At 46.2% G+C, this 27,725-nt stretch overlaps 1 protein-coding gene across 1 annotated transcript in view; it reads left to right on the forward strand.

The window, feature by feature from the left end:
- The first annotated feature begins 636 nt into the window (after nucleotides 1–636).
- The window catches only part of Gfpt2 (glutamine-fructose-6-phosphate transaminase 2), a 42,642-nt gene continuing 15,553 nt past the window's right edge, over nucleotides 637–27,725 (forward strand). The window contains exons 1-9 of the mRNA XM_013030907.1: nucleotides 637–726; nucleotides 12,745–12,852; nucleotides 13,890–13,988; nucleotides 15,349–15,474; nucleotides 19,817–19,875; nucleotides 20,586–20,720; nucleotides 22,914–22,975; nucleotides 24,423–24,502; nucleotides 24,950–25,067. Coding sequence (XP_012886361.1) covers nucleotides 720–726; nucleotides 12,745–12,852; nucleotides 13,890–13,988; nucleotides 15,349–15,474; nucleotides 19,817–19,875; nucleotides 20,586–20,720; nucleotides 22,914–22,975; nucleotides 24,423–24,502; nucleotides 24,950–25,067 — 794 coding nt within the window. The 5' untranslated portion in view covers nucleotides 637–719. The remainder of the gene's footprint in view (nucleotides 727–12,744; nucleotides 12,853–13,889; nucleotides 13,989–15,348; nucleotides 15,475–19,816; nucleotides 19,876–20,585; nucleotides 20,721–22,913; nucleotides 22,976–24,422; nucleotides 24,503–24,949; nucleotides 25,068–27,725) is intronic.

The raw sequence follows: 27,725 nt of genomic DNA on the forward strand, positions 1-27,725 counted from the left end.
CGTCCTCTCTCCATCTCCAAGGTTTTCTTCTCCTTTCTCAACCAAGCCCTTGGGTTCAGAGAGGGCACCAAACCTGTGGGCCTGAAGTGCGCTGCGTTTTCAGGTTCTGAAAAGAATCTAGTACCCAAAGGGGGCGCATACAGGGTTTCTCTGTGTGTGTGTGCATGTGCGCATAGGTGTATGTATATGTATATACCTATAATATATATTATATAAAGTGTCATTGTGTCACGTGACTCAGATTATCTCCAACCTCACCAGGACTTTTTTTTTTTTTTTTTTAGAAATAAGGAAACTGAGTCAGGAAGCCATCAGCGATCAGCGCTACCCCCTCTCCCCGCCCCCTCCCCAGGGTGGGGCTGGGGGTGGGGGAAGATTCACGCGTAGCCAGTGGCTGATGGGGGTCACGGCCCCTGGCCTTACAGCCGGGATTCGCGCTTGGGAACCGCTCCTCCATCCCCTTCTTCGCGCGCGCCGCCCCCCCCACCCCCGCGCCGTTGTCACGACAACCAGGAGCCAATGGGGAAGCGGCAGGCGGGAGGAGGCCCCGCCCCGGCCCCACCCCTCTCCGCCTGCTCGGGGCTATAAGCAGGACCTGCGAGGCCGAAGGCTGCAGCCGAGCTGGGGGAGCGCGAGGCGGGACGCGCGCGCGCGGAGAACTCGTGGAGCGGAGGGGTGCTGCCCGGAGCCAACGGATCCCAGAAGCCGCAGCCGCCGACATGTGCGGTGAGTGTAGTAGCGTAGCGCCCGCGCTCGGCCCCTGCTCCTCGGGGAGGTGTGTGTGTGGGGGGGGGGTGGCTGTCCCGGGGCCTCGGCCCGAGAGCCTGGCGCCAGAGACCCCTGCTAGGGGCGCGGGGCCTGCGTCCCGCCCGCGCCCCCCCTCCCCGCACCCTGGGCAGTGGTGTCCTAGAGGGTGACGAGGGTGGGGGGGCTTCCATTGTGAGAAGACCCTCCCTCCTCAACACAGAAACTCCCCCACCCCGTGTCCCCCTCCACTTGGCTGGGGTGCGGGGGAGGGGGAGGTCCCCTCACAAAGACTGCCACGCGCGAGCCTGGGTGCGGGGTGTCCCACCCGGGGGCGGGGGCCTCGCGGGACAGGCGGCCTTACCTGCCAGCTCTGGTGACACCCCCCCCCCACACACACAGGGGCACTCAGGGCGGCTTCTGGGGCGCCTCCTCCAGCCCCCAGGTGAACCTCATGGCCCCTGTGGAAAGGCGGACACCGTGCTGGATGAGGTGCCAGGGAGGAGAAGGCAATGGTGGGGCAGCTTCAAGCCCTAGGAGAGGGTGCCTAGGTCTGGGGATCTGGGCATAGTAGATCGGGGTGTGGATGGGGTGGTAATGGTGGGGGGGACACACGTCCAGGATCTGGACATCTGATGGTCATGGTGATGGGGAGCTGTCCCTTTGGGGGCGGGGTGGGGGGGCAGAGCGGAGTGCGGCGGCCACCCTGGGGCTCACATCACAACTCCTTCCTTACCCTCCTGGCTGGGCCCCGGGGAAAGCCGGGAACTTCTGCTGGGACAAAAGGTCACAGTGTTTATTTATTATTCTCCCCCCACCCAACTCACTTCCCCCCTCCTTGAGTAGGATTCAGTTACCCACCCCAGCCCCCTGTGGCTAGAGAACCTGGTGGACGTTTTAAAGACATGAAAGGTTCTCTGAAGGCTGAGGCCAGCCAGGGTGGGGTGTGCCCAGTGGTAAGCCCTGGGCCAAGTTCTGTACAGGCCTTGTTTCGCCCAGGCCAACAGCTCAGGGGGGGAAAAAAAGGAACATCTGACCCAGGAGTTTGGCAACCGAGATGCAGCCTTAACTCGGGCAGTCCAGGCGTCATTTTAAATCCTTGAACCCTTCAGTCAAAGAAAAAAAAAAATCTCAGGACTCCCAAGAGGCGAGGCAAAGGTAGCAGTTTTGTCCTGTGGCAAAGCCTTTCCGGTTCCCAAGTCCTCAGGGCAGCATGAAGGGCCCTTGGTACTCAGGTTGCCTGAACTTCTTGTGAAGGAGATCTTTGAATTGGAGAGGCGCTTGTGCTCTCCTCTCTCAGATTGCACCCCCCTGCCCTTCCCCTTTCCCCCTCCCCCCTCCCCGCCTGCCAGTCCTCCAACCTTCTTCCTATTTGCATGAGCTTTCTCTCTTTTTCTTTTTCTTGTTGTTGTTGTTTGTTGTTTGTTTGTTTTAAGGTACAGGGCCTCAAGATGAGGCCAGTACTCTACTGCGCTACCACCTGAGCCACACTCCTAGCTCTTCCTTTTTTTTGTTTTTTTGCCAGTCCTGGGGCTTGAACTCAGGACCTGGGTGCTGTCCCTGAGCCTCTTGGTGCTCAAGGCTAATGCTCTACCACATAAAGACCACTTCCAGTTTGAGGTAAGAGTTTCATGGGGACGTTTCTGTCTGGGCTGGCTTTGAGTCACAATCCTCAGATCTCAGCCTCCCAAATACTCCTAGTTCTTTCTACGTTAGTTGATTTTCAGATCTGGCCTTGCCTTCCTGAACACAGATCCCTAGTTACACTTTCCTCATAGCTGCTGTGACAGATACATATCACCACTCACGAAGCTTCTGAAGGGCTCAATAACAACTTTGCCCAGGCTGGCCTTGAACCATGATCCTTCACCTCCCAAGAAAAGTAGGACTACAGTCATAAGCCACAGGTCCTGGATTTTGGTGCTGCTTTCTTATAGGTCTGCACATGAATTATCCTTTGGAAAAGATTAAGCTTTCAATGGTAAATAACCTATATCCTCATATCTTTGATACTGATGTGTAGATGAGTGTGAAAAAAGAAGTCTTGAGGTCACCAGAGGAGATCCAGGGCTCAGTCTTGGCCTATAAGGTGCGCATTCAGTGCCAGGATTAAAGAGCATGTGCCACAGTAGGAGGTCTCCTTCTGAGTTTGTGTGCCTGGGAGTGATCCTTGCTACTGCTGTCCTTCCTGACCCTCTGCAGGGATCCACACTGAATTCCCGTCCAGGAAAGTTACTTGGTTTTCAGCAGAGTGGGCAAAAGTCTCCGCTGGGTGCTAAAGTTTCCTTCACACTCTCTGACACTTACCCAGCATCCTTTGTTCAGAGGTGACTGCCCCGGGTTCAGAGAAGACAGCCGTAACCCACTAGGATTGAACAAGTCTGGTCTAGAGTTGTCTGGATCATGGTCCTTGTATGTATGGCAAACATGGTTTTCTTTTTGTGGTTGTTCTCTTTTGTACTGCATTCATTTCGGCTGATGAAAACAGTCAGTTTTCCAGGAAAATTGTAAAGAGATGCTGTTGGTACAAGAGTATAGCAAAAATGATAAAGATGCTCCAACAAACATAACCGCTTTCCTGTACACTGAGGATAACTGAAGCCCAGAGAGGTCTTTAGATACCTGTATCTGAGCAGGAATTGTCCCTGGGCCATGTTTGTCGCTACCATTGGAAGCAAACTCAGGTCTTATATCTCCTGGGCTATTCCCCACGGTGGTCAAGGCCAAAGGCACTTCCTTATCAGCTAGCTAATAATTATGATCAGATGATGTCTTTACTGCTTCTTCCATAGAAAGCCAGAGTCCAACAGGAGTTGGTCATCCACAAATTGAACAGATGCCTCTCAAAACACTGTGCATTTGTGTGCTCACATAACATATGAGACCTGTTGCTATTTGCTGACTTTCCGCCAGTAGGAAGGTTATTCGATTTCCATTTCCTTTTCTCCTTGATCCTTTTTTCCCTTCCTCCTTTCCTTCTGTTCTCTTTCATAAAGCCACTAGTGAAGGGCTGCTTGTACAGAGGGCCTGTGTTTTCCAGGCCTGGGATTTCAGGCATGAGCCACTGGTGCCCAGATTTTCAGTCTTTACCTATCACTTTTTCCCCAGTTCTGAGAAACCTACAAATTTGATAGCTTAGTAGTGGTAAACATCTCTTTGGAATGGAGAGATTATTTTTGTATTTGGCAAAAGTAGTTTTTTTTTATAAGAGGTTAACCGGAAGTTAATAGCAATTTGAGAGAAAAATACAAAAGCAGCTAAACAGTTTCAACTGACCATCTGTCTCTTTTATGTTTCAAAAGAAACATTTCTCACTGAAACAAAAAATTTTGGCTTCTTTTATAGCCATATTTTGGCAGCTGAAACCTGTTATTTTTTTCTTTACAAGTTTTCTTTCCTTGTAATAACAATGGGAGAATATAGTACTTCTTGCGTTATTCTTAGGTAAATTCTAACCTGACACAGGCATCAGGAACTTTCTATTAAAAAAGTATCAGACAGACACTGGCAGCTCACTTCTGTAATCCTAGCTATCAAGGAACCTGAGTTCTGAGGATTGTAGTTTGAGGCTGGCCTGGGCAGAAAGGTTCATGAGATTCTAATCTCCAACTAACCATCAAAAAACCAGTAGAGCTGTGTGGCTCAAGTGACAGATAGAACACTAGCCAGGAACAAAAGAAGCTTAGAGACAATGCCTAGGCCCCGAGTTCAAGCTCCAGTATCTTCATATACACACGCACAAATAGCAATGTCTTATACCATGTTTGTTCCAGAGAGAAGAATGGTACTGTTATCGTGTGTATTTATCTAGTAGTTACTTTAAACCAAGGAGTCCTGAGGAGGCCTGAGGCAGAATAAGACTGGTCCTGGAGAGGCCACGACCTCATCCTGCCTCTGATTCAGGAGCTGGGTGCTGACCTTAGGGCCCTGTGGGCCTGTCTATAAGAACTTGGCTGTGGGACTGCACGTCTGCAAGGCCCCTTCCCCCTCCCCTCTTGTTTCTTTGGCTGGAGGGGGTGGTTGGTGACAGCAGGAATTGTCAATAAAGTGGTCTGCCCTCGTCTTTTGAGAGTGAAGACCAGACAGTGAGAGAGGCCACCATGTCTTCTATAAACCGCTTACTTGCTTTGGTGACCTTTGCTTATCTGTAGGCAGCCCAAGAGAATAGACTTGCCTTATCTTCTCCAGAGGTGGGGGCGAGGTGGGGGGCGGGAAGCAGGGAGAGAGGGAGAGAGGAATTTTGTGAGCATTCACTGAAGCAAAAACCCAACTTGGCCATGTTGTCTTTTTCTTGGGAAAAATCCTAAAGTGGCCAGGCAGGGAGTAATCCAATTTGAATACCTGATCTAGATTAGTCTCATGGACTAAAAACATCAGTCCCTTCAATTCTGAGGACCACTAGGAACACTAGACAGAGGTAAAGAGGAGCCCTGAGTCCCTCCCTGTCCAGCCTGAATCTCTGTCACCCATCTATATCCCCTACTATTCCTCCATCCTTTGTCATCCCACTTGATGGCTAGGACTGCTCTCCCAATTCCCCAACCCTGACCAACCGGTCCAAGGGCATCCCTCCCCTGTGAACCCCAGTCCACGGGCATCCCTCCCCTGTGAGCCCGGGACCCTTGGCAGCACTGTGTTCATGATGAGGTATGGCTGCACAGTCCTCAAGTCTTTGGCCTTGGAGCCTTAGGTGCGTTCTCTAAATCCATGGTGCATAGTCTCTCTGAGGGGGATTAAACAGGATCAGGGTCAGAAAAGGTTGGTGCATGGTCCATTTGTCTAGAAGGTGTCCTCATGCTGGTGAGGGAGGGAAGTGTGGGGGTGGTGCAGGGGGCCAAGCATCCATGTTTTATAGTGTCTTGGGGTGACCTTAAATGCTGCTGGTCACACCCTGACATCATGCAAGGGGTGACCCTGGAGGACCCCAGGCTCAGTGGTACCCACTTTCCCAGTCCATTTATTCTTCATGCGTTTCCAAATGTGCTTATTAATGGCTATGCTTGGCTGGCTCAGGCCCAGCTTGCCTTTAGTGATCCTCATGCATTCATTCATTCAGTGATTCACTGAGCACCTAACATATGCTTGAGCTAGGTGCTGGGGACGCATTGATAGAGTAGACAGATGTGGTCCTCACCCTTGTGAAGGCTGCAGTACATTGGAGCATCAGATGATTAAAGGACCAGGAAGCAAACTCTGGATAGGAAGTGAATGGCTATAGTGCTTTAAAAGGAGGGGAGGGGTAAAGGTGGAACAGAAAGACGCATATTACAGTTCACAGGTCGTCAGGCAACTGAAACATGCAGAATATGTCAAAGCCACCTTTGTAAAGAGCCAGCCTTAGGAGCTGTCTGTCCCCAAGCCAACAAACAGGAAGCTGTTTCACACCTCTCAGGCCCTCCACCTGCAAATCCTGACTAGGTCCTCAGGGGCCGGAGAACTGTTTATGGGATGAACTCCATAGACTCAAGTCACAGCCCAAATCTCACATCTGGCCTAATCAACGTTTACCCAAGTAGCAGTGGAAGTAGAGATAATGGTGCCTTGGTATTTAAATTATTTACACACCATGTGCACTGCAAACCACACGCAGAGGGACTCATGGAATAAAAAGCTCCTTGCATACTCCAGCTGGCTACAGGACAGGCACTGGGCTATGGGCTTTACAGACACCCTAACTTGTGGCAGACACCCTAACTTGTCGCAACCACCCTGGCAAGAAGATGCTTCTTCCATCACTATTTTCATTCCAGAAGAAATGGAGACACTGGGACTCAGGAACTCGCCCAAGGCCATGCAGAAAGCAAGGGATGGGGACTTGGGACATGGCTGTTTCTGGCTGCAGGCTTCAGCCACCACCTTGTAATCTGTGCTGTCACAAACTGTGTCACACAGATAGTTGGTGGATCTAGTAGGTGGATCCAACTGGGATTGGCCCCCAGATGGTCTTTTCTTGTCCCCTTGTGGTTTTTCTTCCTCCAGGGACACAGGGCTAGGGAGGCACAAACAGGCTGGGCCAGCCCAGCTGGAGGGGGAAGTGCAGGGGGGGGTTCTGGGGAGAGAAGGTGGGGCAGGGGGCAGGAAGGCAAAGGTGGGGAGTGGTTTCTGAGACCCCCACAAAGTCAAACCCAAGGGGGGATCCAGTTAGAACAACCCAAAATGGTGCTGGCCCCTGAGAAAGGAGAGCCAGGTAAAAGTTTGGCAGGGAGTTACAGTCACTGTATTTCTCCTGACCAGCTCTCAGCCCTGTCACCAGCATGGCTGTCCATGCATGGAATCAGGGTGAACCCGGGCTATGTGGCATTGACCGTCATCCATGGTTTGTCCTTGTGGAGCCTATGTCTTGGCTAGGACATTTCTCTTTTGATGGGATGGAAGCTTTTCTTACTTAGACCTTTTTTTGTTTGTTTGTTTGTTTTTGGGGGGGTCGGGTCGTGGGGCCTGAACTCTGGGCCTGGGTGCTGTCCCTCAGCTCTTCAGCTCAAGGCTAGTGCTCTACCACTTGAGCCACAGCTCCACTTCCGGCTTTTTTCTTTTTGCTTATGTGGTGCTGAGGAATCGAACCCAGGGCCTCAGGCATGCAAGACAAGTGCTCTACCACTGAGCCACCTTCCCAGCCTTACTTAGAACTTTTTGACCCATCTAGGTGACTGATGTAGTCAGAGTCATGGTAAGATATTATGATCTTAAGATATTAAGATCTTACATGGCAAGAAATTATACTCTTGCTATGGAAAAAAAGACATTTCTGCCCCACTTCCTGTGGCCTCTTCCAAAATGACCACTGTCCCCTGGGTCTTGTAGATCCTTCCTGAAGTACAGTTGTCCCTTGATATCAGTGGGACAATAAATCCAGGATCACCGGCACCAAATCCTACAGAGGTTCACATCTCTTATATAAAATGGTACCTACATATCATCTGTATATTTCAAGTCATCTCCGGATTCCTTTATAAGGCCTAATACCTTGTAAATGCTATGTAAATAGTTGTTTTATTGTGTTGCTTAGGGAATACTGACAAGAAAAACATCTGACCATGTTTAGTACAGACACAGGTTTTTTTTTTTTTTTCTGAATATTTTTGACCTGCAAATTCAATCAACTTTGGGCTGAAAATATTTGGAGGAAAAAAAAATTCCACAGATTCCAAAAAGCCTAACTTGCACTTGCCACGCACTAAGTACAATACTAAATCCACAAGAATGAAGTGGCATGTAGACATTGTATTAAGGATTATCAGGAGTGTACAGATGATGAAAAATACACAGGAAGTCAGGTGTTCAGGAGGCTGAGATTTGGAAGCCAGCCTGGGCAGGAAAATTCTTGAGACTCTTATCATCTCAAATTAACCAGCAAAAAGCCAGAAATAGATCAATGGCTCAAGTGGTAGAGCACTAGTCAGGTGCTGGGGTATAGCTCAGTGGTAGAGCCTATTTGCCTAGCATGCAGAAGACAACTCTAGGTTCAAGTTCCAGCACTGAAAACCTAAAGGGTTACTGGGGGATGTGGGATTAAATGCGCACAGCGCATCATTTTACATAAGGGACTTGAATGCCTTTGGGTTTTGGCACCCTCAGGGTATCCTGAAACTGGTCCCTGCAGATACAGAGGAAAGACCCTATCGCCAGCTCTCTGTGCAGATTGTAGCATCACACTGCATAATTCCCCCATGTTCTGCAAGCTGCTGTTTTTTACTTGCCAGAGTGGAGACTTCAATCGCTTTCCAAGAGCTTCAGCCCATGCTTGGTGGAGGGCTGCCTGCCTGAGGCCTCTCACTCCATGCACAGGTCCCTGCCAGACCTCCGGCTGACTCCAGTGTGTCTTTGGCAATCACAGATAGTACTGAGCACTTATCCCTTAATGTGCACAAATGCATCTCTGCAAAGATGTCTGTGGAATGCATTTCTAGAAGTGCATTAGTCTGGTTGGCAATATGTACATTTTTAATTTTGAGAGAATGCCAAATTGCCTTTCCAAAGAGGGCTCCCAAATTTAAAACTCTTACTAATTGTTAAACTCTTTGATCACTGATTTCCTGTTTGTTTATTGTTGTTTTACCATTGATAGGAATGTAAACTAGTACAACTACTCTAGAAAACAGTCTGGAGGTGCCTCAAAAAACTAAATACAGAACTACTCTATGACCCAGACATACTACTCTTAGGCTTTTCCCCAGATCATTATAAGTCAAGATATGGTGAAGACACTTGCACATCCATGTTCATTGCTGCACTATTCACAATAGCCAAATCATGGAAACAGCCCAGATGCTGTACAGCATATGAATGGATCAATAAAAGGTGGTATATATACACAATGGAATCCATTAGAAAGAATAAGATTATGTCGTTTGCAGGGAAATGGATGACCTAGAACAAATGATGGTAAGTCAGGTAAGCCAAGCTCTGAGAGACAAATGGCGCATGTTTTTTCTCCTACGTGGAAGCTAAATCTAAAATATAACTGGACATGAGAACCTATACATGAATCTAGGCATTCACACACAGACTAAAGGAGGAGGACACCCTTAGGGGAGGGACCCCAAGGTATAACTTCTCTGAACAACTAAAATACTATTTACCAAAATGTTTTAAAAAAGAAGGATTTTCATGGTAGCCTTTTTTATATATACAAGGAAGAGGTTCGAAGAGGGAATCCTGACAAGAGAAATTCCTGAGGAAGCAGCTTTGTTTGATTTTTATTATCTTTTTTAAAAACAACAATAAGAACTGTTGACAATAATTAGCAGCATAAATGCTGTTTTATTTACTCCAGTTCAGTGGAGTACAGCCAAGAAGATGAGCTGCGCGTGGAGAGAGGCGGTTCTTCATTACTGAAAGAAATCACTGAATAGACATTTCATGTTGAAAATTAGATTTATGCCTTCTTGCGTAAAGACCCTGGAAAGGACTTCTTTGGCAGCTGCCCCTGTAGTCAACTTCCAGCCGCTGCCAGGTCTCCGGGCTGGGTGTAGACACAGCTGGTAGTCCTGAGGACAAGGACCCTTTAATGGTCTCAGCCCACCCGGCCGTGGCGCTGATGGCATCCTGCACCTCCCCTGGGAACCTGTCATGGATGGGTGTGTGTTCAGAACTAGAGTGGGGGTGTACAGAGAACTGGGGAGCTGGACCCTGGAGATCCCTCTTGGAAACCACTCAAATCTTCAAAATCTTTTCACACTTGGCCCCGGTTAGCTTTCTCCACCTTTATATCATTTGCAATGCAGATCTGATCCCCCCTTTCATAAGCACCAGTATGGTTTCTGGAACCTTCTCAGGATGCTAGGAATGTTTTGTTTCATTAAAAAGACTCACAAGAATGTTCTGCATTATCTTCTATCCCTCTTGTCCATGGCGGTTTCGGGGGGGGGGGTGAGAGAAGGGGGAGGCAGGGAATTGTTTCCAGAGTCCCAATGAAATGCCTGAAATGGTAGATTCATGTAACCTTAAAGTTATTCTGCAATTCACTGTTGTTGGTTCTTTTCCATCTCAATTAAGCACTTACATGGGTCATGACTGTAAATTCGTATGTGCGCATGCGTGTGGGGTGCTGGTATGTGAACACAGTTCCTAGGCACTGTCCCTTAGCTTTTTCCACTCAGAGCAGTGCTCTACAGTTCCACTTCTGGATTTCTGTTGCTTAATTGGAGATAAGAGTCCCTTGGACTTTTCTGTCAGGGCTGCCTTAAAACTATGATCCTCACATCTCAGTCTCCCAAGTATCTAAGATTACAGGTGTGAGCCACCAATGCCCAGCTTTTTTATCTAGTTGAGAACTTTCACTTGGTTGGTTGAAGGCAGCACTTTATGACGTCTCCTGCATTTCTGAACCAACAGCACCACCAGTCTTACACGTTGGGACCATTATTAATTAAAATAAAGAGTTACTTGGACACAAGTCCTGTGGTGCTGTGATGTAGTGACAGCACGGGAAGGTAGCAGAGACAGCATGGATACATTGAACAAAAACTGGTTCATCGCCCAGGCGGAGGGACAAAGCGTTAGCTTTGTCAGAACACTGTGCAGTTTGCAGCTTACAAATTGCTTAGCTTTAGGATTCTCCATTTCATATTTTCAGACCCAGGGTGGGGAAAGGATAATTGAAACTTCCGAAAACAACATTTCAGATAAGAGAGGGCTATTTTTGTGAATGTCTTCACCCTCCACGTCACTGTCTCCCATGGCTCCATGGCCTTGTAGTGATGAGAACTTAAGCATCACACCCGGGAACACTTCACTGTGTGCAGAACGAGCAATGTGGGGAAAAGTTTCCCCTCAACATAGATTGGGACAATGGTCACACAACTCTGGGAACAGGCTAAAAGCCATTGCATTGTAATCATGAAATGAAACATTGGAGCATATTTATATCTCAATAAACCTATTAAAATAATTAGTAAGGTGACTTAAAAATACATTGGAAGCCAGGCACCAGTGGCTCATGCCTGTAATCCTAGCTACTCAGGAGGCTGAGATCTGAGGATCACGTTCGAAGCCAACCTGGGCAGGAAAGTCCGTGAGACTCTTGTCTCCAATTTAACGACCAGAAAAAACCGAAAGTGGTGCTGTGGCTTAAGTAGTAGAGCACTAGCCTTGAGCTGAAGAGCTGAGGGAATGCCCAGGCCCAGAGTTCAAACCCCATGACCGATCAAAAAGAAAAAAAAACCAGAGGGACAGAGGTCTTTAAAATCTAGGGGTGTAAAAATGGGGGCCTCTGGCTCCACCAAGGGTCAGCTGGTCCCTGAGGTGGCAGGGACCTCCTCTGAAGGGAAGGGCCACCTCCACCCCGAGGGAAGGACCTGCATGCACACAGCTCTCAGTCAGCAGCTCCCACCTGACCCGAAGTCAGCCAGGAAGACAAAAATAGCTTACCCTCAAAATTACCCTGGGCCATGTTTAAAAAAGAAAAACACCTAGCTGCTCAGAACGCACACTGCATATTCTTAAATCTAAGCCTGGTATTTTAATGCACATGTTTGCACATATGCAAAAAGATAGACAGACAGACAGAGAGATCCCCTGTGCAGTAATAGAAGAATGGGAATTTAATTACGGTTTGATTGTTATGGCTATGTGTGTGTTTCCATTCCGGAGTTAGGGCTGAGCTTTGAGATGGGCAGGTTTTCCAGAGTAGGGACAAGGACGACGGAAGGATGGAGGGTGAGAGAAGAAAATCAAAGCTCCACCATTGCAAATGGGAGGGGAGGAACTGGAAGGCAGAATACACTTGATGGCCACCGTCGCTCCTTATTTGGGAAAATACTAATTTGAGTTGTATATTAAAACAAATGAAAATCAAATCATAATTGGCTTGCCTGGCAAACCTTCCCTTGACCCTCATAAACCCCCAGGGACCAAGGGGACACGAGATGGATTGTTTTCTTGGGGTTGTAAAAGTATGTTCACCTGCTCTGCGCTGGTGACTCCTGTCTGTAATCCTAGCTATTCAGGAGGCTGAGATTTGAGAATCAAGGTTCGAAACCAGTCCAAGCAGACAAATCCAATGGACTCTTATTTCCATTTAACCACCCAACAAACCAGAAGTGGAGCTCAAGTGGTAGAATGCCAGTCTTGAGCAAAAAAGCCAGGGGACAGACTCAGGCTCTGAGTTCAAGGCCAGAACCAAGCAGGTGTTTTTGCTTTTTGTTTTTGTTTTTTAATTAGTGGTGGGAATTTTTGTGGGAGGGGGGGCATGTAATTGGAGTTTGAATCCAGGGCTTGCTAATCAGATGCACTCAACACTTGAGCCCTGCGCATGCTCTTTGTTGTTGTTGTTGTTCAGGGCTAGTCTTGAACCTTGAGCCTCCTGCCTACCCCTCCTGTGTAGCTAGAACCATAAGCTTCCACCTTATTCATTGAAATGAGGCCCAGCATACCTTAGTCCTTGATCCCCTCAGTCATCCTCTCCCCTCTGAGTAGCAGGGATCACTGGTGTGCATGCACTACTAGACCTGACTCCAAGTGTTTCTTTAATATGATGTGTTTTTTTTTTTTTTTTAACAGGAATCTTTGCTTACATGAACTACAGAGTTCCCCGGACAAGAAAGGAGATTTTTGAAACCCTCATCAAAGGCTTACAGAGGCTGGAGTACAGAGGTTATGACTCTGCAGGTAAGTGCTACAGGCCAGATTGTGTGTGGCGCTGGCTGTTTCTCTCCTCCATTTCTTTTGTGGCATTATGGTGAGTTTGTTTGTTTGTTTTTACAGTCTGGGTTGTACTTTGTGTGTGTGTGTGTGTGTGTGTGTGTGTGTGTGTGTTTACAACCTGTTCATTTTTCTAGTACTTCTTAAGGTTTCTTTTCAAAATAATACTTGCTCATTAAAGACAGGGGAAAATTAAAGAAAAACTAGAGGAAACTATTGTTAAAAAGTATAGAAAAGAGCCAGTGCTGATAGCTCATATCTATAATCCTATCTACTCAGGAGGTTGAGATCTAAGGATCTGAAATCCAAGCCAGCCCAAGTAGAAAAATCCAAGAGACTCTTATCTCCAATTAACCAGCAAGAAGCTGGAAGTAGAACTGCATCAGCTTTGAGCCAGGGGAGAAACTCTAAGGAAAAACATGAGGCTCTGAGTTCAAGCCCCAGTACACTAACACACACACACACACACACACACACACAGTTTGTAGTTTCAATTTTATGAAGTTCTAGATAGGCAAAACTCGTCAGTCTGTTGAGACAGGGATGGGAACAGGACTTGCCTGTTTGGGAGGTGAGAAGCTGAATGGAAATGGCCTTTCTGGTAATAGAACTTCCTTTCACACCAGTATTTGTACTTAGGAAAACATTGGTTCATGCTGTGGGCTGTATATAGATTTAAAAATATACATGTAGCCAGGCGCTGGCAGCTCACACTCTTAATCCCGGCTACATAGGAGACTGGCATTGAAGATCACGATTCAAAGCCAGCCCAGACAGGAAAGTCTGCCAGACTGTTGTCTCCAATTCAGCGTCTGAAAACTGGCAAATGGAGCTGTGGCTCAAAGTGGTAAAATGTTAGCCTTGAGCAAAAGAAACCTCAGGGACAGCACTCAGGCTTTGAGTTCAAGCCCCACAGCTGACCTCAATAAATAAAAATAAATAAATAAATAACACATGTGAAATATAAATGTTTAAAAAAATATGTAATCTTGCTTAAACTTCAGGTGTAGCCATTGATGGGAGCAATCATGAAGTCAAAGAAAGACATATCCAGCTTGTCAAGAAGAAGGGAAAAGTCAAGGCTCTGGATGAAGAACTTTACAGTAGGTCAAACATGTTCTTTCTGGAAGGGATTCTTGCTGTTCTGACCATTTGGAAACATTCCAGCAGCATTTAAGGAGAAACATATCAGCTGCATGTTAGGGATAATCTTAGCTACTCAGTAAGGCTGAGATCTGAGGACCTCAAATTTTTTTTATAATAATTTTTTATTGAGATTAGGTGATTACATAAATTTCGTATATTTCACAGTATGGTGGGATAATGATGCTTAAAGTCACAAACACATTTTAACCTTCACAAGGCAAATTGTCATTATCATGGTCTATAAAGTTTGTGAATTCTATGAGCTTTGACAATACAACTATTTCTTCCACGTCAGGTGAGGTTTACATTTCTTTCCTTTTGCTTAATGGAAGCTGTTCCCTCTTTCCCTCTCATTCCCTCCCTCCCATTGCTGACTTTGATTTGCTTCATTTTAATCTATGTCCAGTGCAGCTGATGAGCCCCTCTGTTGTATGCTTTCCCATTTCCCTCTGATTCTGTGTCCTCCTCCTAGCTTCCCTCAGATGTGTGCATATATACCATATATGTGGTCAAGAAAATGGAGTCATTTAGCAATGATACAACAAAATGAGTGCAAGTCCTTTGTTTCTCAAGTCCTGTTTACTTTGTCAGATCTCTTTGCATTTTGGCTTTAGCATCCACATATCAGGGAGACCAAGTGCCCTTTGTCTCTTTGCTCTTGATTTACTTCGCTCAAAATGACTTGCTCTAGTTCCATCCATTTCCCTGCAAATGCCATTATTTTGTGAGGACCACAATTTGAGCCAGCCACTGGCAGGAAAGTCTGAGAGCCTCCATCTCCCAATGAGCCAGCAAAAAGCCAGGCTAGAGGCATGGTTCAAGTAGTAGATCACCAGCGTGAACAAGAAAGCTGAGCAAGTGCAAGGCCCAGGGTTAAACCCTTATACTGCCCCCCCCCCACGTGCACCCAGCCTCCCCCATATATACATATACAAAATTAAAATCAAGATAGAGAAGCCCAAGTTGTAAAATGGCATCTTACAGAGGATAGAGATGGTTTATTTTAAGCATTGGCACATGGTGAATTTTTTGCAATTTTTTAAATAGTTGTGTGCTTATTTTACATTTTTTTCTGGGAGTTGATACTGATTTTCTGCTTATCACAGTCCTGTATCATTTCAAAAACGATTTATTTTTGCTCAGAACTGAGTGCGGTTACTGATAAGTGCCACGGGTAGACTGCTCCCCACGTGGTTGATGGTGATGCTGAGGGCAGAGATGATGTGTCTTGATGTAAAGAAACTCCCTCTCTTCTCTGGACTGTGTCAATAAGTGTTTCCAAAGTGCAGTGGACTGATGTTTCTTTATTCCATTTAGAACAAGACAACATGGACTTAAAGGTGGAATTTGAGACACATTTTGGCATCGCTCACACGCGCTGGGCCACCCACGGGGTCCCCAGTGCGGTCAACAGCCACCCACAGCGCTCAGACAAAGGAAACGGTATGTGGGGGTCAGGGGTTGGGGGGGCTCTTCATCCCTGACCCTCACCTTGAACTACTTTCAAGGATGATCTAACCACAAGGGCGGTGGAGGTGTTTTCTTTTGTCGGTCATGGGGCTTGAACTCAGGGCCTGAGTGCTGTCCCTGAGCATTCTACCACATTGAGCCACAGCTCCACTTCCAGTTTTCTGGTGGTTAATTGGAAATACGAGTCTCACAGACTTTCCTGCTCGGGCTGGTTTTGAACCTCGATCCTCAGATCTTACCCTCCTGAGTAGCTAGGATGACAGGCGTGAGCCACCAGCGCCCAGTGCGTTTTGTGCCAGCCTCAAGCTGATTTTTTCCCCTCCTACTACCCTCTTTTCCCTAGATAATTGAAACTCCCTTTCCTAAAGCCTTCCAAAGTAGCCTTGGGCCTCGATCCAGAGGCCCACTCTGTCTGGACCCTGTGAGCTGCTTACTGCCCAGGTACACCACAGAAAAACAACCGTGACTTTCCCACGAGGAATGTTGGCTTTTTGTAACTCGGCCTGAAAGTGGAGCAGAGAAGTGCATTAGTCTGCTTTGTATCACTGTAACAAAACACCCAAAGCCTGGGCACTTTGTACTGAAGAGTACAGGGCACTCTAACCCTCGCCTCCTCCCCGTGGGCAAAGACCGGCGGATCTGGGACTCCCAGTGACCTCTGGAGGAGGGGGCGTGGGAGGAGTGTTCTGGTTGGCTCCAAGGATGTCTGCCCTTCCAGCAATAGGAAGCGAGATTTTTATCTTCCCAGGCCTCTGAAAAGGCAGACAAGAGTCTAACCATGTAATCTGAGCCCCTAAGTAGGCCAAGAGGTTACACACCTGGTCACACCTGAGACAGGAAAGAGTGCCCAGCAAAGAAAACAACTTCTGGGATCATCCAGGTCTCCTGTTCGGCCGTGTCCCCTCATCCCTGGCATCGTCCAAGCTCTTGCCGAAGCTCCTGCTTCCGCAAGGATAGAATATACTAGACCTGTTGCTGAGGGCATCGTAGTGACACTTTGCTGCACGCATGATATCCGGCTAGTCCTTTACTCACAGTGGGTCAGGACCCCAGGGTGGGGTGCAGAGCTAGGCAGGAGGGCAGGCACCACTGTCCCCAACAGAAGGTGCCAGGTGAGGGTCTCTGCCCAAATCCCTATGAAGGGTTTTCAGTGTATAGGACCAGAATCTTTGAGTGCTGGTGAGACTTCTGTTGATGCTTCTCCTTTGGGTCTAGCCCATGCCTTGAACCAAATGACATCCCACGTGTCAGGGGAGGGGGGAGGCCGCCTGATGGATGACCTGAGGACCGAGCCAAACCTTAAGTCAGATGCTGAAGCTGGTCCCTGGAGCAGAGGTGTTAGTTATGAAAACATTACCAGGACCATTTGTCCTGAGATGGTTTCAACTCCAACCCAGCCTCCTGCTCACCCATGGTGAACTCCATCAGGGAACTCCCTCCCCACCCCCCCACCCCGCACCCCTCCTCATTTCAGGACAGACAACAGTTCTGATTGTATCCCCAAAGCAAGGAGGTTCCAAGGGGACCCACCCACGCCTTGCTCTGATTCAGGATGAGTCATTGAAAAAGAGAACAACACAGGCAAGATGCAAAGGTTCACGCTGGGTGTGTGGCGGTGCATGCCTGTAATCCCAGCACTCAGGAGGCCGAGGCAGGAAGACTCCAAATCTAAGGTCAACATGGGTTACCTACTGAGATCTGTCTGCAAAACACATTATTTTTAAAAACTCCATAAAGATTTGTAAGAAAAAAAATTGCCAAAGAAAAACTGGAGAGAAAGATACATGTAGTCAGCTGGTGTCTGACATAGGGGTAACTAGCATTACAAGAAGAAATTAGAACAAGTTGAACTATTTTTTCATTATTATGAAGGTGATGTATAAAGGGATTACAGTTATATAAGTCAAGTAAAGAGTACATTTCTTTTTGGACAGTGTCAACCTTCCCTTATTCTCTCCCAGTTTTTGCCTCCCATCCCCACCCACAAGTTGTATAGTTCATTTTCAACTTAGTGTCCAGTGAGTACCACTGCTGCATCTGTTCACCCTGTGTCCCTGGGTTTCTGTCCTCCCTTTACTCTCTCAAAGACAAAAGAAAAAAACAGCAAGCAAGAAAAAACAACCCTCTTGTTTCCATTTCTTAGAGTTCATTTGATAAATGCACATACATACATATATATTTGGAGTTGGGGGGGCAGTCTTAGGGCTTGAACTCAGGGCCTAGGCACTGTCCCTGAGCTTCTTTTGCTGAAGGCTAGCATTCTACCACTGGAACCATTGTGCCACGTCTGGCTTTTTCTGAGTAGTTTATTGGCAATAAGAATATCACAGACTTTTCTACCCAGGCTGGCTTTGAACTATGATCGTCAGATCTCAGCCTCCTAGTAGCTAGGATGACAGTCATTAGCCGACAGCACTCAGCTTCAACAAATATTATTTTGTGTGATCACATGCACATAAGCATTGTAAATGCCTTTCTCTTCCTCAACAAATGGAACTATTTTTTAAAAAAAGACATAAAACTGTAGCAGGGCGCAACTGTGGTCAGCATTCTTGCTGACATTGAGCTTTCCTTTGTCTTAATTTTTTTTTTTGGGGGGTCCGGTCGTGGGGTCTGAACTCTGGGCCTGGGCGCTGTCCCTCAGCTCTTCAGCTCAAGGCTAGCGCTCTACCACTTGAGCCACAACACCACTTCCGGCTTTTTTCTTTTTTCTTATGTGGTGCTGAGGAGTCGAACCCAGGGCCTCATGCATGCAAGGCAAGCGCTCTACCACTGAGCCACCTTCCCAGCCCTTCTTAATTTTTTTAACTTAAATTTTCTTTTGGATGACACAAAAATATAAAAGGCATATATATGTATGTGATATTTTGATATGTGGATACATGGAGTAGTGTTTACACCACAGACTTTCCTTATGCAAGCCACCCATTTCTTACGTGACTTCACAAAAATACAAGATTTTCTTTTGGTCAATTATAGGGCTTGATCTTAGGTCCTGGGCTTTGTCCCTGCACTCTTTGGCTCAAGGCGAGTGCTCTACCATTTGAGCCACAGCACCACTTCCAGTTTTCTGGTAGCTAGTTGTAGATAAGAGTCTCACAGACTTTCCTGCCCGGACTGGCTTTGAACCATGATCCTCAGATCTCAACCTCCTGAGTAGATAGGATTACAGATGTGAGCCACTGGTGCCCGGCATATACAAGGTTTTCTTAAACACTGAGAGGATGGCCAGGCTTGGTGGCTCATGTCTATAATCTCAGCTCTTCAGGTGGTATAGATCAGGAGGACCTCAGCATCTCAGGTTGATTTGAGGTAACCCTGAGTAAGAAGTTAGCAAGACCCTCCCCCCATTTCAATCAGTGAAGCTGGGTGTGGTGGCACACACCTCTAATGCCAGCTACCTGGAAGGCACAGATAAGAGGACTGTAGTCCAGGCCTTGAGATCCTACTTGAAATGTAAAGTGAAAAGGGCTGAGTGTGTGGCTGAGGTTATAGAGCATTGCTTAATAAGATTGAGACCCTGCACTCACATTTCAGTACCCACAAGAGAAAATAAATGAATAGGAAGTTATAGTAGATGTAAAGTAAAAAGAACATTATAAGCGTTTCAGATGAATAGGAGAAATCTCTCCTGAACTGAAGGATAACTTGAATTGGAGATACAAAGAATCTCTGAAAGCTGTGTGCTAGTGGCTCATGCCTGTAATCTTAGCTGAGATTTGAGGATCATGATTGAAAGCCAGCCCCAGCAAGAAAGCCTGTGAGACTCTTATCTCCAACTAACCACCAAAAACCCAAAGTGGTAGAACACTAACCTTGAGCAAAAAGAGCTCAGGGAAACGCACAGGCCCTGGGTTCAAGCCCTAGTCACAGCCTAGTCATACCCTCAGGTAACTTGGATCTCCAGGGCTGTAAAAGGTATATGTTTCTAAGCCTAGCATAGTGACAGACACACTGCCTGCCTGTAAACCCAGCCCTTAAGAGGCTAGAGCAGAAGAAACCTGCCATTGTTTCTGGAGATTGGAAGGTTGACCAACCCCCTTTTGACTTTAATCCTATGTGATAATAACAATAGATCACCTGTAAGAGCTCTGTTCTGGGAAGGTAAAGGTCCTTCTCCCGAGGTGAGATTGTAGTTAATCATGGACAGCAGTTCTAATCCTCTCGCTGATGGAGTGTGCTGAACCAGAGTCTTTGTAGGAGCAGAATTTGCCACGAGTTTCCAAGCTGTGGACATTTCTCCCAATTTGGATCTGACTTGAACTTCATTTCCGTCTTCTTTGAACCTTTTTTTTGAACCTTTTCTTTCTTTCAGAATTTGTTGTCATCCATAATGGCATCATCACAAATTACAAAGATCTGAGGAAATTTTTGGTAAGATGAGAGACATTTTCCAGTAGGATGGGGTATCCCTCAGAAGCTTCCCAACGAGTTCATCTCCCTCAAGACAAAAAAAAAAGAGCAGGAACTAAATGAGGCCTACCTGAGCTGAGCAAACTTAAGTGAACCATATCACAACCCTGACTATGAATCTCAATCCCCACTGAACCACCCGGCCCATATCTTGTTTGAGAACATAGAGGGTAGAGTATGAGTGTTGATCTCAAGGGCCCAAGTGGATTCACAGAATTCAAATACAAAACAAAACATGAAGTTGGTGTGATTAAAGTGTGTGCACTATGTAACACATGAATTCACATGCCGAATGGAATGTGGACTGGAAAGCCAAAGTACGAAAGTACTTTCGTACGCAGTACGAAAGGGGTTGTGTGTTGTAGGTCCGGATGTGGGTGGATTTGACTCAACATATTTTTTATCATTCCCATCCACTGCTGCTATTTTGCAAGGTCCAGATTAATGGCAAAGACAAACTTCTGAGGAGGGACAATCTCAGGGAATATAGAGATGACTCAGAGGTGTTTGGCAGTGTGATTTTGGCAGAGATTTTTTTTTCTTGGTCCCTTCCCAGTTTTCCTTATTCTCGCCTTAAGTCAAATCAGAAGGGACTAGAGGATACTAGCCAGGACAGCCTTGCACAATGACCATTATCTGTCACCCCCATGTCCAATGTCTTCTGATTCCAGGAAAGCAAAGGCTATGAGTTTGAGTCAGAAACAGACACAGAGACCATCGCCAAATTGATTAAATACGTATACGACAACAGAGAAACTGAGGACATTACGTTTTCCACACTAGTCGAGAGAGTCATCCAGCAATTGGTGAGTTACAAAGCCCAACTGTCTAAATTAGGATTTTTTTATTAAAAAAAATCAAGTCTTATTATGTAAATTGCTACAACATATTGAAGGTGGAAGATGGTGTCTCTGGGGAAGGGAGGAAGGAAGAAAGAAAGAAAGGGAGGGAGGAAGGAAGGAAGGAAGGGAAGGAGGGAGGGAGGGAAAAGAAGGGGAGGGAAGAGGAAAGATTGGAAAGAGAAAAAGAGAGGAAAGAAAAGCAGAAATAGGTGCCAGCACATGCAGACTTCTGAAGTGATTAATTGTGAAAGGGCACAAAGTACCTCCTGCTCCTGGGGCAGGAAATGGTTGCAGTTCCAGGGAGGGTTGTGTTTTTGTGATAAGATTGCTCAGAGCACATCTGCAGGCTCCAGTCCCTCGTGTAACATCAGGGAATTGGTTCCAGGAAAGAAAGCGAGAGAAGTCAGTGTGATCCCAGAGAGCTGAAGCCAAGAAGTACAGTCTCTCCATCACAGGGAAGACACAGCAGGAGGACTGTCCAAGGGGAAGTCCCTCCTCCTGAGAGGAGGAAGTGGAGCAGATAGCCCAAGGCCCCCATGGGCTCCAGAGAGGTAGAGGGTGAGAAAGGTCCACATATCTCAGATCCCACCCTCCCAGGCATTTGGCCATCGAAAAAATCTCCTTCTAGGCAGCCTGGTGATAGCATTCAAGGTCTTGAAACCAGGGCATGCTGGGTCACAGACTGCTTTGAGCTTACCGTGGTTTAAACTATTATCCTTCAGTGGACATTTTCAGTCTGCTGTCCAAACTCTTTGCCCCCTGACTCTTTATAAAGGGGGGATGTAAATAGAGGACGTATTTATAAATAAAATTTATGCCTCTCAGTTAAGTCTATCTTCCATAACATAGAAGAATGAACTCCAGGATCCTTTCTGATGCCCAAATCCATGATATTCATGTCTCATAAAAATGGTATTGTAAGGTTGGCATCAGGGGCTCACGCCTATAATCCTAGCTACTCAGTAGGTTGAGATCTGAGGATATCAGTTCAAAGCCAGCCTTGGAAGAAAAGTCTGTGAGAGTCTTCTCCAATTAACCACCAGAAAGCCAGAAGTAGAGGCATGGCTCAAGTTGGAGAGTGCCCAGCTGTGAGAAAAAAAAAATCTGAGCAAAAATTTAGGATCCTGAATTCAAGCCTCAATACTGTTTATAATTCCTAATATAAGTGCTATGTAGTAGAGGGGACAATGAATGACAAGAAAAAAAAATCTCCACATGTGTAATACAAGTGCTGGTACTATAGGCCTAACACTGCTACAGCACATTTACCAGAAATTTTTTTTTTGCAGGAATCAAACCCAGGGCTTCACACATGCTAGACAAGACTCTTCTTACTAAGATACACATTCCTAGACCCAGATTATTTCATGTGGGTGAGGAGGAGTGGGTACTGGGTCTTGAACTCCTGACCCAAGCATTGTCCCTTGACCTTTTCACTCATGGCTAGTGTTCTATCACTAGAGCCATACTTCTGGCTTTTTGGTGGTTAATTGGAGATCAGAGTCTCACAGACTTTCCTATCTGGGCTGGCTGCAAACCTCAATCCTCAGATCTCAGCCTCCTGATTGGTTAGGATTTTAGGTGTGAGCCACCATTGCAGGGATGTAATTCTGGTTTTATGCTGGGGCACAGGCATAGCCATAGAAACAGTAACAGTAATAACCCAGACTTCTTTTTGATGGTCTAATCACCAAGTGAGAGGGTAGAAATACTCTTGTCTCGGTTCACAGATGATCTGATTGCCCAGGTTCAAGGATGGACCTCAGCTAAATTACAGTTCCTTCATGGGCCTCCATCCTGCAGCTGCTCCCTAAATTGGTCCCTTCCTTGAGGCTGAGTATGGGGCATCTCAAGCCTCATTCTCATTTCCTGATCTAATAGTAGCAGTCCACTCAGCTCACCCAGTTCTGGCCATCTTCAACCAGAGTTTCTTGCCAGTCCAGCCAGGCTTATGTTCTTCATGATGCGATTCACAAATTCTGGCCTTTGGTGCTGCTGTGTGGTGTCTTGTTTTACTGACTTTCTTAACCTCAGCCTGAGCAAGCTGAGCCCAGGACTGCTTCCCATCAACAGTGGCCAAAGGAGAGACCTGCCCAGGGCTGCAGGCTGAGCCAGCTGGATGGAGCTATCCTTTACGTTCTTTTCCTGTGTTTACAGGAGGGTGCATTTGCATTGGTTTTCAAGAGTATCCACTACCCAGGAGAAGCTGTTGCTACAAGGTGAGGCCAAATGCATTAAGACTTCCACTAACAAATAAATAAATTATTTAGCTTGAGGGCTCAGGGAGCTCTAGGGTCTTTGACCAGCTGGAAAGCACTTGCTGGGCTGACATGACAATTGTACTTTTGGCCCTGAACACAGCACCTCACTCTCTATGGCTAGAGGTGCTAGAGTGCCTGAATTTTTTTTTTCTTTTAAAGAGAAACAAAGTTAATTTTCTATGTGAAATATTCAGATTTTTGGAAGTTGGCGACAAATTAAAACGTAAAGAAAGACCAGATCTAGTCTTTGTGGGGGGTTTAAAGCCTTATATAATTTGGAGGAACCCTCTTGGATAATTGATTATCTACTGATTATCCATCCCTAATCCATTCATTATCCATTATTTGTTGAACACTTCCAATGTGCCCATTTCCTAAAGACCTTTGTGACATCAGCCTGGTTTCTGAACAGTTGGTGGGGAGGTCAGAGATGGGTAGAGAGTGGTGGGAAGGAACACAGGTGTCATCCTCAGGAAAGCAGGCTGCAGGAACAGCTTCCCAGGCAGAGGGTCCAACATGGGAAGACGTAGGGCGAGTGTAGCACTCCAGAATCCCAGTTTGTCCAATGTGGTGATGGAGTAGAACAGGCCCTCCTGTTGTGGGCCAGGTTTGGGGATTGGCAGTGAATCAGGTAGTGTGGGCATTGTCCCATGAACTTCGCAGGCTAATGGGAGATGTGGGTGGGTGCTGGCCTCAGAGGAGCTTCCGCCATGTGGGCTGCAGACCTCATTCTAAAGGTACAAAGCAGCCTTGGGAATATCTCTGCAGCCCTTTTCCTTTCCCCAAGTCAGGACCAGAGAGGCAATTGAAAGTTTTCCTGGTATCTAGGCAGAAAAATCAGATGAATTTATCGTGAGTTTTTGCTTTTCTAGGACTGGATTGAATTTACCATTTGGAATGTAATTCTTTCAAATTGTAGAATTATAAAGTTGTTTCCTGTTTTAGAAACTCCCTTTAAAATCTCATCACACCTCACATGATGACTCAAATGAATGCAGATGATGATGGTGGGAAGAAGCAAGAAAGCTTTATTTTTTTTTCTTCAAAATTGCCAATAGCTGATGGCTCTATAAACTAATAAGAGCCTGCATTGAGTCAGGTTAACAGACATTCAAGGGCTAGACCAAGCCATTGAACAAGTGGCTTGTCAGATCACTGGTCTATATCCCCAAGAAATAGGTGGAGGTAAAATAGGACCCCATTTTGTTGAACCATTGTGTCCAAGACAGTTGTTGAATAGTTTCTGGTTCTCAGTTGACCTGACAGGAGTTGAAACCTTGGAAAGCAAAATTAAGATTCAGAGGGAGACGCTGGAGTCGCGAAGGACTCTGGGCTCTCTCCCACTAATAATAAGAAAGACAGACCATGTTTTGCTGATGGGTAACTTGACACCTTATCCCCACAGGAGAGGCAGCCCCTTGCTCATCGGAGTGCGGAGCAAATACAAGCTCTCCACCGAGCAGATCCCCATTCTATACCGGACGTGTAAGTTTCCCCCAGAAGGCCTTGCGCAGGGCGGCACCTGGGTGATTGCTCTGGTCTGGTCAGCACCACTTGGACCCACCCAGGTGCATGGTATCTCAGTGGAGATCCAGCATCATCTTTTTTTTTTTTTTAAAGCTTTTCACTGTGGATATTTTCAGACATCCACAGAAGTAGAAAGAACAGAACTCAGCTCAATTATCATGACAACTGTGCCCTCCATTTGAGTATTGCTTCGGTTTGTTTTGTTTGCATTTCTCTCCCACTGTAGCCATTTAAATGCTCTTTCAGTGGTGCTGTGCTATTTTGGGGGGAGCTTTTTACACGATTTGGCTGACACAGCCCATAGCTAAAAATTGCAAATTTTCTCCCACACACATTCAAAGGGGAGATGGGCTCTGCCAATGGAATATTCTACTGGAATCTGTAGCCCAGCCTTTTCTTTACTAGGCAATATTGAGAATGTGAAGAGTATCTGTAGAACCAGGATGAAGAGGCTGGACAGCTCCACCTGCCTTCATGCTGTGGGCGACAAAGCCGTGGAATTCTTCTTTGCCTCTGATGCCAGGTATTGAAACTCCTTTCACCTTTCTGTCTGGGGGATTGTGTAACCCAAGAGTGAATGTCTATAAATGCTATTCTTCTTTCTTTTGTGGGGCTGGGAATTGAACCCCAGGGCCTTTACACATGGTAGACAAGCACTCTGCAACACTGAATTACATACAACCCCAGTCCCACCATTTCCTACTTACCCTCCCCATCCCCCACCACTTTTTGAGCCAGTTTTCTCACAGTGGGAGGCAGGACCAAAGCAGATCTTAGTCTTCTATAGCTCTCCTCTGCTGGGTTCCCTTGTGATGAGCAACTGCGTGGATCTTGAGTGCAGCCCTGGTGCCCATGACTTAGTTCCTCTGATCTGCTGGGGGGGAGGGGGCAGGGCGAAGGCTGCACAGAGTAAGTGGATGAGTAGCCAAGATTTTTGAAATGGGAAATTTCACCTACAAACCTTGACTGCTAGTTTTTGCTACAAAAAACTCACAGATCTGGCCTGGCCTCTCTCAGCCCCTGTTGTCTGAGGTGTTCTCCTCTGTTTGCTGGGACATTTGACACCAGACCTCAGAGTCCTGCCCTACACCACCCTCCCTTTGACAGGGGTCTGACCATTTAGAGAAGATAGGGCCAAGATGAAGGGGCTCTGGCTAAAGAGGGGCTCTGATTCTAAAGTATATGTTGTCCTCAATGTACAGATGAAGAATTCAGAGCCCAGGCCCTGCGTTCAAGCCCCAGGACCAGCAAAAAGGAAAACACATAACACTAGGTGCTGGGAATGTGGCTTAGCGGTAGAGTGCTTGCCTAGCATTCACGAAGCCCTGGGTTCAATTCCTCAGTACCACATAAACAGAAAAGGCCAGAAGTGGCACTGTGGTTCAAGTGGTAGAGTATTAGCCTGAGCAAAAGAAGCTCAGGGACAGTGCCCAGACTCTGAGTTCAAGCTCTGGGACTGGCAAAAAAGAAAGAAAGAAATTGTGAGAAATTCTGCCTTGTATCTATTTTGATACATCAAATTTTATATGCATACATCTACACTCATAGAAGGAAGCAGGTAGGAAGAGAAAGAGGAAAGAGACAGAGACAATCAAAGCCTTCCTGCTATTGGACAAAGAAAGACACTAAGCATCAGTGTATGTGATATACAGAGAGAGAGAGAGAAAGAGAGAGAGAGAGAGAGAGAGAATGAATCATAACCTCTTTTATAGGCACATTTTCTTCCTTTTCATCCTTGGATGGCTTTTTATTCCCACTCAGCCTCTAGGAGGACCTTGCTCTGAATCAGGGAGCACTCCAGGCCAGCTCTCCTGGGAAATAAGAAAGAATAGGAATCAGAACATAGGCTGCAAGGCCTATTTTATCCCATAGCTAGCATCATAACACTGACTGTTAAGGATCGTAGTTCCCAAACTTGCGCTCCTCAAAGCAGGACCATGTCAGTGAGAAGCTCAGGTTATTTCAATGATTCTAACACACACAAACACACACACACACACAAACAATTATTTCAGATTTTTACACCCATAAGTGACAGCTTGCAATTATTATTTGATGGAGTTTTTACTTCATAGAAGCATACAGAATGATTGTGACCTTACAAATCAATGTTATCTTATATTCGATGAAATATGGGAGATGTTTTTCAAACTAGAAAAGGCATAAGTGTCTGAAAGAAGATGAAATGAGTATTTATAGGCAATGTAATTATACACATTTTAAATCCTACCAAAGGGCTGTTAGAACTAATACTGGCAGCTGGTTAGAAAATAAAAGATGCTGAAATAGCCACTGTGCTACCAGCTGCCTAGGCTGGTTTTGCATTTACCTTATTTCTTCTAGTATCTCCTTACAGAACCAGCACTGCAGGCTGACAAATCAGCAAACTCTTTTTGGTGCCAGTTCAGGAGCTTGAACATAGGGCCTGGGCACTGTCCCTTAGCTTTTTCCACTCAAGGCTAACACTCCTGAGCCACAGCTCCATTTCCAACTTTTTGCTTGTTATTGGGAGATGAGAGTCTCCAGACTTTCCTGTCTGGGCTGGCTTTGAACCAGGATCTTCAGTTTTCAGTCTCCTGAATAGCTAGAATTATAAGCAGGAGCTACTTGCACCCAGCTCTCAGAATTTTATTGAATAAAACAAGCAACATATTCACGACAACTGAAAATACATTCTTTAGAGTAAATCTCAACACCAATAGCCCAAGAACAAAACACTACAAAAGTTTATGATGAGAGGATGGATGGAGGCGTGGCTCAGGTGGTAGACTGTCAGCCAGTGAGTGAACGCATCAGATCAAGAGTTCAAATCACAGTCTTGAACAAAAAGAAAATACTATAGTGTGAAAGAAGAGATTTGAGCAAAGGCACAGATTCCACATTCTTTGTAGAAAGTTTTAACGTCACTTTTAATTTATTTTTGTTTTTTTAGGCCAGTTCTGGGGCTAGAACTCTATGCCTGAGTCTGGGTACTGTCCCTGAGCCTTTGTGCTCAAGGCTAGTGCTTTACCACTAGAGCCACAGAGCCACTTCCAGCTTTTTCTGTGATTTAATTGGAGATAAGAGGCTCATGGACTTGACTTGGCTATCAGAGCTGACTTTCAACTGTGATCCTCAGATCTCAGCCTCCTGAGTAGATAGGATTATAGGCATGAGCCACAAGCAACTGACTAAACTTTTA

This window comes from Dipodomys ordii, unplaced genomic scaffold, assembly GCF_000151885.1.
Source record: "Dipodomys ordii isolate 6190 unplaced genomic scaffold, Dord_2.0 Scaffold135, whole genome shotgun sequence".
Taxonomy (NCBI): domain Eukaryota; kingdom Metazoa; phylum Chordata; class Mammalia; order Rodentia; family Heteromyidae; genus Dipodomys; species Dipodomys ordii.